This window comes from Gorilla gorilla, chromosome 1 (genome assembly GCF_029281585.2).
Source record: "Gorilla gorilla gorilla isolate KB3781 chromosome 1, NHGRI_mGorGor1-v2.1_pri, whole genome shotgun sequence".
Lineage (NCBI taxonomy): Eukaryota > Metazoa > Chordata > Mammalia > Primates > Hominidae > Gorilla > Gorilla gorilla.
The window spans coordinates 230278591-230298200 of NC_073224.2; the positions used below are offsets into that span (position 1 = coordinate 230278591).

Consider the following 19610-nt stretch of genomic DNA (forward strand, 5'->3'; position numbering starts at 1 on the left):
CTTGAACCCGGGAGGCGGAGGTTGCAGTGAGCCGAGATTGCACCACTGCACTCCAGCCTGGGCAACAGAGCGAGACTCCGTCTCAAAAAAAAAAAGAATCAGATTTATTCTTGAGATTGTTCAAATGTCATACCTAGAAATCCTGACTGTCTCCATGCTGGCAAGATAATAGTCAATAATACCCAACAAGTATTTGAAAACATTATATTGTACTTGTGGAGGAGACTTCCATATACTCAACACTGGTGATTGTGTCACAAGTTTCCATAGGGGAAAGGCTGAAAGGTCACTGGACACAGCCCAGCATTTGGGAATTAAAACAGAAAGATTACAGAAAATGACCACATTGTTTCCTCAGAACATAGGCTGGATCATGGAAAAATGGAAAATACCAAAATCTTTTTTTTTTTTTCAATTGTTTTTTAAGAGATGGGGTCTCACTATGTTGCCCAGGTTGGCCTCAAACTCCTGGGCTCAAGCAATCCTGCCTCAGCCTCCCAAGTAGCTGGGACTACAGGCACGAGCCACCACAATCAGCTTATATCAGCTTGACCCGTGCATTACAAAACAGCAGCCAAACAAATGTCTATTAGAAGTACTCTGAGGAAAAAAAAAAAAAAAACTAAGCAAGACAAAGGCCTAACAATCCTTTGTTAATAATGAAGCAGTTAAGATACATTATTTAGGCCAGGCTGGGCGCAGTGGCTGATGCCTGTAATCCCAGCACTTTGGGAGGCCGAGGTGGGCAGATCATCTGAGGTCAGGAGTTTGAGACCAGCCTGGCCAAAATGGTGAAACTTCGTTTCTACTAAAAATATAAAAATTACCTGGGTGTGATGGTGGGCACCTGTAATCCCATTTACTAGGGAGGCTGAGGCATGAGAATCGCTTGAACCCAGGAGGCAGAGAATTGCAGTGAGTTGAGATTGTGCCACTGCGCTCCAGCCTGGGCAATAGAGCGACACTCCATCTCAAAACAAAATAAAAGGCCAATGACTGGCTGGGTGCAATGGCCCACACCTGTAATCCTAGCATTTTGGGAGGCCAGGGCAGGAAGATCGCTTGAACTCAGAAGTTCGATCGAGACTATGCTGGGCAGCATAATGAGACCCCAACTCTATAAAATTTATAAACTTAAAAATTAGCTGGGATGGTGGTGTGCATCTGTAGTTCCAGCTATTCAGGTGGCTGAGGTGGGAGGATGGCTGAGCCTGGAGGTGAAGGATGCAGTGAGATATGATTGCACCATTGTACTCCAGCCTGGACGACAAAGTGAGACCCTGTCTCAAAAAAAAAAAAAAAAAAAAACACACCAATGACTTTTACATAGTTAATGCAAGAGCTGTTCTTTAACATGTTTAAGGAAATCTCTTTACCCCATTATTGCAAAGTAGCAGTAGTCTGGACTAAGCAGGATCTATTTGTGATACTTGGGAACAATTGCTAGAAAGGAGCAATAAAGGCTTTCTCCAAAGTATGTGTCTGTATATTACACATACAAACTCCCCACAGTTTGTATGTGTAATATAAGCGTGACCCACGCGGAATCAGCCTGCTTTGTCTCTAGACAAAGAACTCACAGCTCTCATTTCAGAAGAGGGTCACCTACCTGCGATGGCCTGTACAGCCACACGCAGAAATCCCCGCACTTCACCCTTCTCACTGACGATGGCCACCCTGTGGATCAGGGGCACGGGATACAGCAGATTGCTCAGGTAAACAAATGCCCTAAAGACAGAAACCAGGAGACAAATGTCAGAACATCCATGGAGAGATAAACTGGCTTTCAGATTCACTGAGACCATCTTCCTGCAACTGTGAGCTGACTTCTGGCCTTGTCTTAAGACCCCTTCTCAGTCCTAGCCTCTCAGATTTGCCTCCAGCTGCCTTTTCAGCACAGATAATGAACAAGCAAATGCTTGGCAGAACTGTTGACGAAGACCAACACACACCAAATCATGCTCTAGAACTTAACTACTGTAGGGAGAAGAGTCACACCTGGAAGCAGACTTTCAAGATACTACTCTATGAATGCTGCTGCGGGCAGGTTGGAGGAGGAGCCCATTCAAGAGCTCAACCTTTTTTTTTTTGAGACAGAGTCTCGCTCTGTCGCCAGGCTGTAGTACAGTGGCACGATCTCAGCTCACTGCAACCTCCGGCTCCCAGGTTCAAGTGATTCTCCTGCCTCAGCCTCCCGAGTAGCTGGGATTACAGGCACGCGCCACCATAGCCAGCTAATTTTTGTATTTTTAATAGAGATGGGGTTTCACCATGTTGGCCAGGCTGGTCTCAATCTCCTGACCTTGTGATCCACCCACCTCGGCCTCCCGAAGTGCTGGGATTACAGGTGTGAGCCACCGTGCCCAGGTGAGCTTAATCTTTTAATTTAAGAAATTATAAAGAGGTTTTGTTTCATTTTTCCCAATAGATAAAACAGAAACCAGGAGACAAAAAAGGCAGGGAAATGGGATGAAATACAGTTAATAACTCTAAAATAAATTCCATATCACAGCATATGGTCTTTATTGGTTGTTTTTTGTCTGATTTTGAGATGGAGTCTCACTCTGTCACCCAGGCTGGAATGCAGTGGTGCGATCTCGGCTCACTGCAAGCTCCGCCTCCCAGGTTCACGCCACTCTCCTGCCTCAGCCTCCCGAGTACCTGGGACTATAGGCGCCCGCCACCATGCCCAGCTAATTTTTTTTGTATTTTTATTAGAGACAGGGTTTCACCGTGTTAGCCAGGATGGTCTTGATCTCCTGACCTCGTGATCCGCCCGCAACAGCCTTCCAAAGTGCTGGGATTACAGGCGTGAGCCACCGCGCCTGGCCTATGGGTCTTTATTGTTACCTTATTTATTTATTTATTTTGAGATGGAGTTTCACTCTTGTTGCCCGGGCTGGAGTGCAGTGGCGCAGTCTCAGCTCACTGCAACCTCTATCTCCCAGGTTCAAGCGATTCTCCTGTCTCAGCCTCCTGAGTAGGCTGGGTTTCTCCCTGTTGGTCAGGCTGGTTTCAAACTCCTGACCTCAGGTGATCTGCCCGCCTTGGCCTCCCAAAGTGCTGGGATTACAGGCGTGAGCCACCGTGCCTGGCCATTTATTGTTACTTTAAGAAATGACTATTATTGGCTGGGAGTGGTGGCTAATGCCCGTAATCCCAGCACTTTGGGAGGCTGAGGTAGGCGGATCACCTGAGGCCAGGAGTTCGAGACCAGCCTGGCCAACATGGCGAAACACTGTCTCTACTAAAAATATAAAAATTAGCCGGGCATGGTGGCATGCACCTGTTGTCCTAGCTACTCAAGAGGTTGTAGCAGGAGAATCGCTTGAACCCGGGAGGTGGAGGTTGTGGTGAGCCAAAACTGCACCACTGCACTCTAGCCTGGGTGACAGGGTGAGACTCTGTCTCAAAAAAAAAAAAAAAAAAAAAGAGGCCAGGCCCGGTGGCTCAGGCTTGTAATCCCAGCACTTTGGGAGGCCGAGGCGGGCCGATCACAAGGTCAGGAGATCAAGACCATCCTGGCTAACACGATGAAACTCCATCTCTACAAAAAATACAAAAATTAGCCAGGCATAGTGGCAGGCGACTGTAGTCCCAGCTACTCGGGAGGCTGAGGCAGGAGAATGGCGTGAACCCGGGAGGCGGAGCTTGCAGTAAGCCGAGATCGCGCCACTGCACTCCAGCCTGGGCGACAGAGTGAGACTCCGTCTCAAAAAAAAAAAAAGAAAGAAAAAAAAAAAAAGAAATGACTATTATCTTCAGGCAGGGTGACTGACAAGGTGAGGTCAGCAGACACATATGGGCAGAGAAGCTCTGCAGCAAGAAATTTTTGAGTTCTAAGATTAGAGGAGACTCTGAATGGGTATCAGGATAAATGTTAAGGGCCGGGCATGGTGGCTCACGTCTGTAATCCCAGCACTTTGGGAGGCCGAGGCAGGCGGGTCACCTGAGGTCAGGAGTTCGAGACCAGCCTGGCCAACATGGTGAAACCCCGTCTCTACTAAAAATACAAAAATCAGCCAGGCGTGGTGGCAGGCACCTATAATCCCAGCTACTCGGGGGCGCCGAGGCAGGAGAATCGCTTGAACCCAGGAGGTGAAGGTTGCAGTGAGCCGAGATCGCACCATTGCACTCCAGCCTGGGGGACAAGAGCAAGACTTCGTCTCAAGAGAAAAAAAGAAAAAAAAAAAAGAAAAAAGATAAATGTTAAGGGAGAAGATGACAGTTGATGCCTAAAAGGTTTGCGTTTGCTCCTAGAGTTCAAAACCTAATTCAGAAATGCATAAGTAAAAGCTAAATTATAGTTCTAACACTTTATATTTCAAGCAAACTAGCAAAGTCCTATCACATTTGTATTTTCTTCTTTATTGTGTAGCTATTACTTTTTTAAAAAAGCAATAAAAACTGGTGGTCACAAAGCTAGAGTGTTCATTCCAATTAGTGAAAGGGAAATAGAATCTAGTTCCTACTATGATTCCAGTCTTCCCATTTGGTATATGCTGATCTTCGAACATAAGACAAAAGACAAAGACAGACACTTGTATCAATAAATCAAACAAAACCAAGTGACATACATGTTTATCTGATGCTTTTCCTGCTCTGAAATCTATTTTAAAACAAAGAGAGGAGGAGGATAGACTGGGTATTTGGGATTTCAACTCAAAGTAATGAAAATTATGAAAACAGACATAATACATCACAGAAAAACAAATGTTAACATAACTAGAGCATAAATGAAATACAAATGAAACATATAACAAAAATAACTGCAAATGAACATTAAATCAGATGAAATAATGCCACTTCCCTTTCAGTCTGCTCCAAAGCAGGAGAGAGAGAAATGCTAAGAAACAGAGAGTTGAAGCTCTGGTGTAAAAAAACCTAAGAATGAAAAGTTCTAAAAAGTTCTAAACAAGACCCTCAAACAACAACTACTGCAACAGAATTTAAAAGACTAAGAATTTGGCGTAAGGTATCAAATGGATAATTTCACTTTCAAAGTCAACACATACACAGATCACCCTCCTCTATTATGGGCACCCCAGCTAGACTTGCCCATTTCAAGGCCTGGGCCATTAAAGAGCCATCGCACATGTCCCCTGCCTGGAGTCCTCTCTGCACTCGATGCCTACACCTCATGCCTTTGATGTCTTTTTTTTTTTTTTTTTTGAGATGGGGTTTCACCATGTTGGCCAGGCTTGTCTCAAACTCCTGATCTCAGGTGATTCACCCACCTCAGCCTCCCAAAGTGCTGGGATTACAGGCGTGAGCTACCACACCTGGCCTCATGCCTTTGATTTCACATCTTCAGGTCTTATTTCAAACACCACTTTCTCATAACAGGTCCCCCAATGTTATGTGATCTCCGACAACACACACAACTATTTCATCACTGTTATAATTTACATTTATTTGTGCAATTATTTAATTTATGTCTGTGCCATCCATCAGACTATAAGTCTATGAGGGCAGGAACCATGTCTGGTTTTGCTCACCACTGTCTGCAGAGGGCTGGGCCACTATATAAATATTTGGTAAGTGAACATCTATGTGCATAAGGGAACAGGAAAATGATTTGCCTCTTATCTTTAAGTAGAAGTGGAAGCTTTTCTAGAAAAATGGGTTATAACAGAAGCAGAAAAGCAAAGCCAACCAACTTATACTAGGTTGATTTTTCAGAGCCACCTCATAATGGATATTAACTATATAGAACACATTTAGATTCCTAACTATATCTAATTTATCTTAAAAATAGCTATTCAAAAACAGGAGCCACCTTTTCTTTTTTTTTAAAGAAAGCTTATATTAAGCACACATTACATTAAAGTACTGTTTGCACACACAGTAAAGATGAGATTGCCTTTCTGCCTATGGCAATGGCTAGGCCAAGTGTGGGAGCATTGAAGGCCATTATTATAGATTTCCCTTTTTAGATAATTCTGTAATTCTATAGCAGGGACATCAGCTCCATGACTACACAATCACACATTCACTAGGTAGCACCTTGTTATGTTACCAGAATATAGCCCTTAGCTCCAAATCAATGCTATATAAACATTCTATTCTGAAGCTTTTTAAACAGAATTTTCATAATTACTCTGCATTTTTGAAAATCCTTATACTTTGACCTAGCAGACTGAAGGGGAACAGGGATGAGAGAGGGGAATATGTAAAGGATACGTTAGCAGAAAGTTCAATGAAGTTACTTCAAAAAGTGGAACAAACTGGTCAACATAAAGATAAGAAAAATTAACAAAATTATGGTGCTACTTATAGAAAGAATGTCAGTTAAGGTACTTAGAGAGATCGCAGAATCATCATCTTTAACCCCCTTTTAACCCAGAAGACTAGCTTAAATATTTTACATTTCATCCCAAATTATGATGGATGGTTCATAACATCCCAGCATGCCATAAGAGAATAGCTAAAGGGACAAGCTCTTTTTCACTTGCAATATAAAGTTTTAGCAGAGGCAGTCATGGCTAAAAAACAAACTTACTAATGGAATTTCACAAGAAACTAATTTTTTTTCCCCCCAGACAGAGTCTTTGCTCTGTTGCCCAGGCTGAAGTGCAGTGCCGTGATCTCGGCTCACTGCAACCTCCCCCTCCCGGGTTCAAGCAATTCTCCTGCCTCAGCCTCCTGAGTAGCTGGGATTACAGGCACAAATCACCATGCCTGGCTAATATTTGTATTCTTAGTAGAGACGAGGTTTCACCATGTTGGCCAGGCGGGTTTCGAACTCTTGACCTCGTGATCTGCCCACCTCGGCCTCCCAAAGTGCTGGGATTACAGGAGTGAGCCACCGCACCCAGCCAGAAACTAAAAATTTTACAAGTGATTTATATTGGCAATTATATGCCAATAGGAGAAATCCAATCTTGTGAATCACAAAAACAGGAAAGTAGTTACTTTCCTTACACATACAATGACCACTACACAACTGGGTGATGTTGCATTATTGTAAATTTTGTTTGTAGAAGAGAAATGTAGTCAAGGGCAAAAATGGAAAGCTATCCTTCACTTTACTGATTGCTATTATATTATTTCACTTCCTCCCCCAGTCCTTTCTTGGAAGGTTAGAACTTGGGAACCTAAACAAATGGAAAAATCAATTCCTGAGCCACAGCTCCATAAGTATTTTATGTGAAAATCAAAATAGAGTTGATTGCTTTATACCTATACTTATATCTGACATGATTAAAAGAAAGAAAGCTATAAAACTAGAGAGAAAACAATACATGTATCCTCAGTTAATTTCCACATTAAGTGGGATTGTCTTGAGTTTCCACACAACTTCCTCAAAATACAAATGCTTCTTAGTAGAAGTCTTAACCAGGATATTCATTTTTGCTAGTGTAGATGACAGAATATGAAAGTTGAAAAAGATCTTTATGGCTCTTTATTTCTACCTGTTATTCACTGTACACTTGAGAGCCCAAAAGGCTTCACTTTAAGTTGCTTGTCGTAGTGACAGAGATGGCCTAGGACCCAAGGCTTCTCCTGACAATTAGGTCAGGCTTCTCCTCACCATGTTACGTAAGATGAAGCTGCCTACTCTTCACTGCAATGGTATAGAACACAAGCGAACAGTTTTAGAAACTGTGTAATTAGCACTGGCACAAAGTTTATGGCCAGAAACTGGGTTTTAACTTCCAACTCCCTTAGAATAGGATGGAAACGTGCTGAAGAACACAGGCAGCCATCAAATGAAGCAAGCATTATTGTCCCATTATTTGTACATACCTTTCTCAATTTTAATAAAAATCAGCTTCTCTGAAATTCTACGTATCTATTCATGGCGATACGCCAGTAGAAAACAATATTCATGGCCACATAATCCCTTTATGTTTATTCATGGAAAAACTGAATTCTAAATGCTCCTTTGCCATTGGAAAACCCAGAGACTGTCTAATGCTATGACCTACAGTTACACTTGAGGCTATCATTTCTATCAAAAAAGCTTTTCTTTTCCCCCTTTCCATAACAATGATCATCTTCTAATTTAGTTATGAGGTTCCGACCATGTGACCAATACCATACTACAAATTCTGTTTTATTTTATTTTATATTTTTTGGTAGAGTTGGGGTCTTGCTCTGTCCCCAGGCTGGAGTGCAGTGGTGCAATCATGGCTCACTGCAGCCTCAAACTCTTGGGCTCAAGTTATCCTCCTGCCTTAGCCTTCCAAGGAGCTGGGACTACAGGCATGCACCACGACATCCAGCTAATTGTTTTTTAAATTTTCAAAGAGACAGGGTCTCACTATGTTGCCCACTCTGGTCTCAAACTTCTGGCCTCAGCCTCCAGAGTTGCTGAGATTACAGGTGTGAGCCACTGCACCTGGTGAGATAAATTTTAGAACCTATGTCTCTACTAAGTCAGGAGACTCGCTATCCTTTAATTTTTAGATAACTGGTACTCATCCATTTAACACTGACATAATTCCCTTATTTATAAAGGATTCAACAATATGTGATTCTAATGTACCATTAAAGTTAAATTTAATACTTTTAAACCTGGACATACTTTTTGGTTAATCCAATGCGTGCTCTACTGTTGAACTTGTAATTTAAATTACCTCAGCATGAAGGCTGGAGATGAACAAAGACACCAGTATTAGGAACATGTGCATAGAGAGTTCTGCATCACTGAAAGATGATGGATGCACAAACTGAGAGCCAGAGACAATGCCTCAGTTTGGTGAACTAGTCTTAACACAAAGCAGTTTCATATAGCACCGAACAAATATTCATTGTTTGTTTTTTTTTTTTTTTTTTGAGACGGAGTTTCGCTCTTGTCACCCAGGCTGGAGTGCAGTTGTGCAATCTTGTCTCACTGCAATCTCTGCCTCCCGGGTTCAAGTGATTCTCCTGCCTCAGCCTCCCAAGTAGCTGGGATTACAGGCACCCGCCACCATGCCCGGCTAATTTTTTGTATTTTTAGTAGAGACAGGGTTTCACCGTGTTGGGCAGGCTGGTCTCAAACTCCTGACCTCAGGTGACCCGGCCGCCTTGGCCTCCCAAACTGCTGGATTACAGACGTGAGCCACCACACCCAGCCTAATTTTTGTATTTTTAGTAGAGATGGGTTTCATGGGTCACGTTGGTCTCAAACTCCTGACCTCAGGTGATCCACCCACCTCAGCCTCCCAAAGTGCTGGGATTACAGGGGTGAGCCACCGTGCCTGGCCAATATTCACTGCTGATGGGGTCAATAGATGATTTTCTGAGCTTTATCATTATAAACCCTGTAGGTTAAAATTTTAGCAGATGCCAAAGATCCGTAGATAGGCTCAGTGAAACTGGCCGAAGACAGGCATCCGTTTTAGGTAAAGGAGAAGCTTAACTTTCCTGATTCTTTTTAGGATTCAGTAGACTAAGCAAAAAATAAATTTAACTCTACTCCTGAATCTACTTTTGTCCTCTGACTCCTGCAGTACCACAAATTCTTCAGCCAAACCTTGGCCTCACTCTGCCCCCTCTCTCATGTTACCTCCATATGCTTTTTCAATCACAATCCTTTAAAAAGGAAACATCTAGACCATAATACTATTCACTGAACCCACTACGTTTGACTCTTAGCTTTACTTTCTCCTTTGGGGTAACCTTCTTCAGAACAAAATTATTGGGCAATTTAAGACAAGGTGTCTTCCATGCAGTCTTCATATATTGCTATGTATTGTGCTGAGTAGACTGAGGACCTCACACACAATGCCTGAGAACCGTCTCAGCCAGACCAGCACTGACAAAGAGCTTGAAGTATTGGAGAACTTGAAAAAGAGCATTCATGAGTTGAATTGGCTAATGCAAGGTTATCCAAAATTGTGCAAGCAGGGAGGCCTTCAGAGCAAGAGCTGGTCCCTTTTCGCCTTTCTCACAATAACCTCACCAACCTTCCCACTAAAATGAACCAAGGGGATCGGTCGTAAAACGGGTCATGCCCGTCACTGAAGAGATCTGATCCCTCCTCCGTCCCTGCGTCAGAGCCGGCGTCATCCACGAATGCCTCATCATCAAAATCCTCCATCTCATCTTGCTGCTCGTCAGCCAGCTCAGTGATGTCGGAATCGGCCGTGGAAAAAGTGGGGGAGGGTGTGCGGTCGGCAAGGCGCTCATTCACACAGCCGTGGAAAATGGGGGAGCTAGACACCAGGTAAGACGCCAATTAACACAGCCAGGGAGAGAGGAATAGTTGGTTAAACAGGAAGCAATAGGTGCCAACAGGACAGAATCCACTGGGGAATCAACACAATAAAAGCAAATGGAAAAGCAAAAGGATAAAATAAGCATAAATCATTTGGGTCAGGTAAAAGGGAACAAGGGCAAGTTGAAAAAGTTATGTAAGGACTAATCCTTAGAATAAGAAAAGCAAAGGAAACACGTGAGTAGACCATCCTAGGTAAATACTGTGCTATAACACGTTTACATTCTCCAGTTCACATAAAAGATTAGCATCCAGGCCTCAAAGGACCCACTCAACATCAAAGTGAAACAAGAAGGCTTTCAATCTTTACTGAAATTCTCACGTCATTTTGGAGCAGAAACCAAAATGGATGAAATGGCATATGGCAAAGCAGCATGTGCTTTGCTAGGGTAAGATGTGTTTGGCCAATTCATCTCTTTGAAAAACTACTTTGCTATCAGAGCAGAGTGGAAAAGATTTACTTCATTTCCACAACATACTATGACTTCGGCAACTCCTTTTTACCCAGCCTCTTTAAAAAACATCACAGGGTTTTCTGCAATTGAAAAAGCAACTCAAATTCTGAAATCATAAGCTCAAAGTTAAATTTCCCTGCTTTGAAAATTTGAAAACCTCTAAGAACACTTGACTCAATATGGACTCGTAGAGGCACTATGTGTTTTCATTAAGTGCTGGAAATAATGTATAAAAAATGAGGCTGAAGGGGACTACCAAGGTGCAATTAATTTACCCTTGCAATGACTAAAGTGGGATGAATTGCTTTTTAAAAAAAAGAAAAACAAATCAGATCACGAAGAGATTGTGTCTGATAAGCTGTACTATGAATTTAAACTGTGTAGGATACAGGCATAAGTTTTCTTTTCCTTCTAAATTTATCTTAATCAATTACAGAACACTTTGTAAGTTTAAAGTCAGGGAAGATTTAAATACTTTGGCTGAAAGTTTGAGACTCGAAACAAAAATGCCTGCTGAATACAACTGAAGGGAAATATACCAAATGACGCAGTGGTTGTGAGTGGATAAGATTATAGATAAGGCCTTTTTACACCTTTTTTTCCTCTTAACTTTTTATATTATCTGCTCAGGTTTTAAACACTTAAAACTATTCATTATTTTAAAAGAAGACATCAACAAAATCATCACATACCTCCCCACAAGTTTGAACCAGTGGAATCGATCATAGAAGGGATCGCTGCCAGTCACAGTGGTTTCGCTTTCGTCTTGGGCACTGGAGGCCATCTCCCCTGCCCTATCATACATCTCTCGCATCAAATCCAGCCTCTGCCTATTTAGTAAACACAAAGCACATTGGGTTAATATAATGAGATTGTATTAAACTTTCACTTTGGAAGCATCTTCCGTTCAAGATTTTCTTCAAAAAAAAAAAAAAAGGAGTTGCTCCCACTGTTTAATGTTATTTAAAAAGAATGAAGCCCAAAAATACAGAAACCAACACTCAGTATCTGAAGTGTCTTGATTCTAGAGATAAGCCATCAAAAGTCAAGAATGGCCACCTATCCTCTACCGGGTGAAAAGTCATAAGGGGGAATACTGTAGGTCAACTGTATGTGACATCTCAAATACACTGAGACAGGGGAAATACCTCATTATACTATATGTAAAAGAAGCCAGATTATAACTTCCATGTTTATTATTGATTATCCTGAGGTCCAGGATAGAAAAGATAAATAAGTTCCAAATCTGAAACAGAAATATGATGAAACTGGAATATTTAAAATTTAAAAGAGGGTCTATGGAGGGTAAACTTAAGTATCTACAAATGTCAGAGTGTGTGAGGTGTGCATTTATTCACTTAAAAGAAAACAGATGGATGGTAATACCATTGGCCAGCAACAGCATTTAGAAAGTACAGGGAAGTAAGCAACAGTGTCCTCAGAGAGAGGAGAGCTGGAGGGAGCTCACTTGAGCAGGTCATTATTTCCTAAATAAAACAACCAGCCTTTATGAATGTTTTCATACTTGAGTTTCTCCAAAGACCAATAGTGTGTTGCTCCATTCTTCAAATCCTGGACTTCTACTGCTACCACTGTGCGAGGGAAAGGCCTGTCCTCATGAGTTTTTTCCATCTCAGTGGGAAGTAATTCAGGAGGCAAAGGGGAGTACAGTGTGTCAGTCAGCAGAACAAACTGAAACTGCACCTGAATAGAAAGAATAAACCATTGACAAATGGTTTTCAGCAAGCAAGCTTCAGAGATGAGACGATACAATCATGCCCAATGGGAAAGAAGTTGAATGTGCTCAACAAATATCTTGTGACTAACTTTCTACTGAAAAATATGGCCACCTGTTAGCAGTCATAGGGAATAACCCTAACTTCAGATTAAGCTATTTAAGGACTTTGTTTTCCTAGCCTGGCAGTGTTTTTGCACATACTAAAATCTTCTTGAGGGGAGGCACAGTGGGGACAAGGTTACACTCTGTCACCCAGGCTGGGTACAGTGATGCAATCACAGAGCACTGTAGCCTCCACCTCCTAGGCTCAGGTGATCCTACCATCTCAGCCTCCTGAGTACCTGGGACTACAGGCATGCATCACCAGCCTAGCTGATTTTTAAAAATTTTTTGTAGAGATGGGGTTTAACCACATTGCCCAGGCTGGTCTTGAACTCCTGAGCTCAAATGATCCACCCACCTCGGCGGCTCAGATCACAGGCACAACCCACCACACCTGGCATAAAATCTTTATAAATACATTTTGATCGAATGAAGACTTTTATAGAATTTATACCAGAGACCAAAAGGTCGACCACAAAATGCATATCTAGTCCCTCACTAATGAGAGAGGATGAAAACACAGCAAGGTTTCCCATTTTAAATTCAGAGGATTGCAACTACTGCTCTTAAAAGCATTTATTTGGCTGGGCATGGAAGTTCACACCTGCAATCCCAGCACACTGGAAGGCTGAGGCGGAAGGATCACTTGAGCCCAGGAGTTTGAGACCAGCCTAGGCAACACAGTGAGACCCTGTCTCTACAAACTGAGCCCAGCCCGGAAGGTGGAGGCAGCAGTGAGCCATAATTGCGCCACTGTACTCCAGCCTGGGCGACAGAGCCAGATCCTATCTCATAAAAAAAAAGTGTTTAATAAATATGGTTTTATAAAAGTGTTTAATAAATATGGTAAGTACTTCACGACATCGCATCATTTATTTCTCCCTACCACGTTATAGTTTCACCAACAATTATTAAACAATTATTTAATATTAATTAAATGCTATGCACAGTAGTAAGAAAAAAAGACAGTTACTGCCTTTATTTAGTCTACTTGAGGAGAGGAGTGGCTAATAAATAATTATAAAATGAGAAAGGCTGCCGAGATTATGAATGAAGAACATATCGTATTCCCTAAAACTAGAATTTAGTTCTAGAAGATAATTAATTTCCCCAAAGTTAGGTGGTCCATGCTCTTACCTACTACACAATATGGTCTTCCACTGTAATCTTAGCAGTGAAGAAACTGATAAACATGGGGGCATACAGAAGACTGAATCTAAGGTTTGGTGTGAAGTCTTGGTAATACTTACAAAAATGAATAACATTTATTGCCTTTTACCATGCCAGACACTATAAGTGCTTTATGCATATGCCCATTTTCATTCCTCACAAAATCCCTTGGTGCCAGGTACTGCTGCCAACCCCATTATGTACATGGGGGAATGGAGGCACAGGGCTAGGGGGATCAACACCACTCGTGGAGCTGGGACTGGAACCTGGACTGTCTGGGTCCAGGGTGCATGTGCTTGTCCACTACACAGCAGTGCCTCTCAGACCCTAGAGGAGAAGCAGATCAATGGCAAAGGGGCATACCAAACTTAGAGGTGCAAACTTAATAACAGAAAAGTGGAAGAAAATTAAAATTATTCAGAAACCCAAGAGAAGTTATTTTTCTATTACTATGTTTCTCCAGTTTTTGTAGGAATATAGTCTATTTGTAAAATAAGCTAGAAAACATCTGTTTTTTAAAAAAATTTTATTTAACAAAAATTTAATTAGTACCTACTATGTTCCAGGCACATATATTAAATAAAGACATATATAAAGCTGTTTTACAGCACAAAGCAGCTGAGTTCCCCCAAAGGAAAGGTTAATTCAAGGTGAGAGCCCAGATGCACCCACAGCAGGCTCAGCTTTGCCTCCAGCTCTCCTGTGTCCTCCTGCTCCATACCTTCTTTTTCAGTTCCACACTGATGGCATTGGCCTCCTTTAGGTACACGGCATTGCCCCAGAGTAAGTCCCGTAATGAAGTAAACTGATGAGACTTCCATTTCCGGAAGGCCCATTGGGCCAACTCAAATTCATGCTGTGTCCAAGGAACTGAAAGAATGAATGATGCATATTTAATGGCAATCTTACAACTATATAAAAATTACACCTCTCTTCTAGCTTATCTCTTTTATCAAGGTGAGGTGTTTTCCACTTTCTCTCCATTCAGCTGCTTTTGTTTCTTCTTTTTAGTAAAGCTTACCAAATTCTGTTGATATTATGAAAGCAATATATACATTTCAGAAAATCTTTAAAAATCCTACTTTTGTATTTATTTAAAATAGTACAACAAAGAAATAAATTTTTCTTTTTTTAAAAAAAAGGTATAACATGTGGCCACAATAAAAAAAAATACTCCTGGCTAGGCACAGTGGCTCACGTCTATAATCCCAGCACTTTGGAAGGCAGAGGTAGGCGGATCACCTGAGGTCAGGGGTTTGAGGCCAGCCTGGCCAACATGGAGAAATCACATCTCTACTAAAATTACAAAAATTAGCCAGGCGTGGTGGCACGCACCTGTAGTCCCAGCTACTCAGGAGGCTGAGGCATGAGAATTGCTTGAACCCATGAAGCAGAGGTTGCAGTGAGCCGAGACTGCACCACTGCACTAAAGCCTGGGTGACAAAGTGAGAGTCTGTCTCAAAAAAAAAAAAGACAAACTCCTGACCTCTGTTATATTGTATGACTTCATATATTTCTTTTTTTTTTTTTTTCTGTTACAGAGAGAAAAAAGGTACCATCTCACTTATTTAAAAATAAGAAATTGGCTGGGCGCAGTGGCTCATGCCTGTAATCCCATTACTTTGAGAGGCCATGGCAGGCAGATCACCTGAGGTCAGGAGTTTGAGACCAGTCTGACCAACATGGTGAAACCCCATCTCCACTAAAAACACAAAATTAGCTGGGCATGGTGGCACATCCCTGTAATCCCAACTACTTAGGCTAAGGCAGGAGGCGGAGGTTGCAGTGAGCTAAGACTGCGCCATTGCACTCCAGCGTGGGCGACAAGAGCAAAACTCTGTCTCAAAAATAAATAAGTAAATAAATAAATAAGAAATGTAATACATAAATTAAGAGTTCCTTCAAAGTTAGTTTGAAGCCTTGAGATTGCCAAGAGGTTGGGTAGAAAAACAAATTGTGATAAGTGTTCATACTGCATTATAAGGCAATAAGTAATAATGAAAGCCCTAACTCAACTAAGAAATGCTGGAAAACCTAAGATAGGCAAACATGACTAAGCAATATGATCAGAAATTTGCCAGAAATGGCTTCAAATTGAACAGACTGTCTTAACAAAGATTCAGCTCTATATTTGTAATGGATATCTAAAAGTCACATCTACAGCAATATGAGAGACAGTGCAGGTCAACTTCCTAAGGGATTTAAATGAACATGTGCTCAGAAACCGTGTGAAGGTCTAAGAACACCATCACTCCCATCCCCACCTCATAAAATACAGCCTGGATTCTCAACACTGCGCATCTATTCAATCATCTGTAAACTGGCTCAGTAAAATGTCAATAAATGATAGGGCCAACTAAGAGGAATCCAGCTTTGATTATGCATAAATGACTAATTTGATAATATAACTTCAAAAAGATATACACAGGAAACTTTCGGTCTCTAGATTTCACCTTCTTCCTCTTCTTCCTCCTCTTCAGTTGTTTCTGCAGCCAGGGATCGGGTTTCAACCTGCTTCTGCAAGGCCTGCAATTTACTCTCATAGTCCTGAATGAAAAGAAAGGAGATAACATGTAGGAGAGGGAAGAAATAAGAGGGCAGGGAAAGAGAAATGGAAGGAATATTGGGGGAAGTAGAGAAAGCAAAGGACAAGGAAAAGAGACAAAGGCAGGAAACAATAATAAAAAGACATACAGAGAAATGTTTAGGAAAAAAACCCACAAAGCACACAAGATGGTCTGTAATGGGTAAATGTTAAAAAGAAAAAACTCACTGCAGTATGTTTCTACTCCCTCAAAGACTCAAGAGTTCTTCATCTGGGGTAGTGGTAGGAGAAAGGCGGAATTTTTAGGTGAAATAACACGTGTATACCTTAAGCGTTAGAATATATTCAAGTAATATCTTATATATCAATAAATTCCAGAGAAAAACAATATTGAAAAAGATTAAATTCACCAGTATCATCAAAAAGCTCAATTATCTAACTCTTTGGAAGGAAAAAAAATTAAGATTGTAGACTTTGATGCTTCCTCTGAGTGAAAAATTACTATCTTTGATCAGTAGGATGAGTTTAGCCTTCAGGTAACCAAAAGCTCATAGTGCTATTAGGACTGAAATAATTTATAGACTGCATTTAGTTATTCAAGTAAGACACTTTATTTTCAATATGCAACTATAAGATGGATTACTGACCGGGTGCAGTGGCTCACACCTGTAATCCCAGCACTTTGGGAGGCCGAGGTGGGTGATCACCTGAGGTCGGGAGTTCGAGACCAGCCTGACCAACATGGAGAAACCCTGTCTCTACTAAAAATACAAAAATTAGCTGGCCATGGTGGCACATGCCTGTAATCCCAGCTACTTGGGAGGATGAGGCAGGAGAATCACTTGAACCCGGGAGGCAGAGGTTGAAGTGAACAGAGATCGCGCCACTGCACTCCAGCCTGGAGAAAGAGCGAGACTCTGTCTCAAAAAAAAAAAAAAAAAAGGATTATTGTAATACAAATCAGATGTATCCTTCATTTTTCCATCTACTCCATGCGTTTTTCAATAAGGGTAATATCACCCCAAAGGGGCCAAAAAATGGTTCTCAGAGGATGAAAAAAATCTTAGTCTTTTAATATATGAAGTACAAATATAATCAGTATACAGATATGTAGTATATCTGAGGTATTAAATTCTCATGGTGGGCAGAGAATAGGGGACAAATGTCTAAAAAGTTTCCTTAGGTTGTTAATTTGAAAAACTTGAATTTTAGTGAAAATAAAATAAGTAGGGTTAAGAAAGAGACCTTCAAACAGTGCAATACTAAATTACAGCATAAGCATAGCATTTTAAGATTTACTGCCAGGGTTTCCTCCTTCTTTTTTGAGATGGAGTCTCACTCTATTATTGTCCAGGCTGGAGTGCAATGGCGCAATCTTGGCTCACTGCAACATTCACCTCCCGGATTCAAGCGATTCTCCTGCCTCAGCTTCCTCAGTAGCTGGGACTACAGGTGGCCGCCACCATGCCCGGCTAATTTTTATATTTTAGTAGAGATGGGTTTTCACCATGTTGGCCAGGCCGATCTCGAACTCCTGACCTCATGATCTGCCCACCTTGGCCTCCCAAAGTGCTGGGATTACAGGCGTGAGCCACCGCACCCAGCCCTGCTTCTTTTGGTTCCCTAGCAGTGACCCAATTACAGGCTGTCATGAGACAAAGGGTGTAAGTATGACCATCCACTGTTTCCAAACAGAGCTCTCCAAGTCCCACATCAAACATTCCATGCATCACAAAGCACTGCTGAAAGCCATTTAGCAAACTCCATTACAAAAGGAGCTCCCAAGCAATGCTCAGAAGGATGCAAATATCCTCTATGGTTCTGGTCATTTGTCAGTTATTCTCACAAAGGAAGTGTTCTCTTTAGATGGGCAGGCAGTGACCAAAACCACGAACCAACTACATAGCTTTACTAGATATCTAAACACACTTTTTTAGGAGACTACATGTTATGAAAAAAAGAAAAAAAAAATTAAACTGGTAAGAGGCTTGGGTTTGGGGTCCTGGCACTTGTTCTTACTAGCCTTCTAATTCTGAGAAAGTTAAATTCTCTCTAAACCTCACCTTCTTCATCTTTAAATGAAGATTTTAGCATTTGACCTGCCTACCCACACAGTACTAGAGGAAGGACCAAGAGATGAACCATTTTAAAAACACGTGAAAGCCCTCTTACATGGTAACACAATATCAAAATGTCAGGCAATTTTTTTTTTTTTTGAGGTGGAGTCTCGCTCTGTCACCCAGGTTGGAGTGCCGTGATGCGATCTCGGCTCACCACAACCTCTGCCTCCCAGGTTCAAGCAATTCTCCTGCCTCAGCCTCCCAAGTAGCTGGGACTACAGGTGCGCACCACCGTGCCTGGCTAATTTTTTGTATTTTTAGTAGAGACAGGGTTTCACTATGTTGGCCAGGCTGGTCTCGAACTCCTGACCTCATGATCCACCCACCTCGGCCTCCCAAAGTGCTGGGATTATAGATGTGAGCCAGTGCGCCTGCCCTCAGGCAATGTTTTTTTATAAAAGGTTATTGTTTAAGCATACTTAGCACCTAGATCTTGGTTTCTAAGTACCACTGCCACTGAAAGGAACCAGGGTTCCTTGAAAAAAATAGCTGCTTCCAGGTCTGAAGCAAGGAAAGTACAAGGTGAGTCTGAAATATTTTGTGTCAGAAAGGATGGAAGAACTCAAACACCACTGGGGCCATTTCAAAAGGACACAGGATCCCACTGGTCAATAAATCAACAGAAAAATAACACAGTACATTGAATATAGAAAGAATTCATGATTCCATGGTGATACTGAAAGAAGGAGAGAAAAAGGGGAAACTCTTCTTTAAATAAAAATTTTTTAAAAGCTAGCTAATTACCAGGCATGGGGCATGCACCTGTTCATTTCAGCTACTCAAGAGGCTGAGGCTGAGGCAGTCACTGGCCTCCCAAAGTGCTGGGATTACAGGTGTGAGCCACCATGCCCAGCCCCTGGGATCCCTGGAGCCCAGGAGCTGAAGGCTGTAGTGTGCTATGATCAGGCCTGTGAATAGCCACTCCAGCCTGGGCAACACAGCAAGACCCCATCTGAAAAACAAAAAACCAAAAAAAAGGTGGCTAATAAATGCAGAAGAAATGGCAATTGGAAAATCACCATATTGCAACCCCAGATGTAATAACTGAATCAAGAAAGGATTATAAATACTAAAATAGGCCAAGCACAGTGACTCAACGCCTATAATCCCAGCACTTTGGGAGGCTGAGGCAGGCAAACTGCTTGAGCCCAGGAATTCCAGACTGGCCTGGGCAACATGGCCAAACCCCATGTCTACAAAAGAATACAAAAATTATCCAGGTGTGATGGCACACACCTGTAGTCCCAGCTACTAGAGGGGCTGAGGTAGGAGG

General features: G+C 41.9%; 1 protein-coding gene across 12 annotated transcripts in view; it reads right to left on the reverse strand.

Moving 5' to 3' along the window:
* KIF1B (kinesin family member 1B) overlaps positions 1–19610 on the reverse strand; it is a 173699-nt gene that overhangs the window by 47660 nt on the left and 106429 nt on the right. For 7 of the 12 annotated variants that reach the window (XM_031010268.3, XM_031010276.3, XM_031010260.3 and 4 more), the window contains 6 exons: positions 16126–16219; positions 14394–14542; positions 12188–12366; positions 11355–11492; positions 9897–10145; positions 1610–1728 (listed from right to left, as the gene is read on the reverse strand). In XM_031010268.3, the coding sequence (XP_030866128.2) occupies positions 1610–1728; positions 9897–10145; positions 11355–11492; positions 12188–12366; positions 14394–14542; positions 16126–16219 (928 nt within the window). The remainder of the gene's footprint in view (positions 1–1609; positions 1729–9896; positions 10146–11354; positions 11493–12187; positions 12367–14393; positions 14543–16125; positions 16220–19610) is intronic. The other 5 variants (XM_031010295.3, XM_055384142.2, XM_055384143.2 and 2 more) reach the window with 1 other exon arrangement.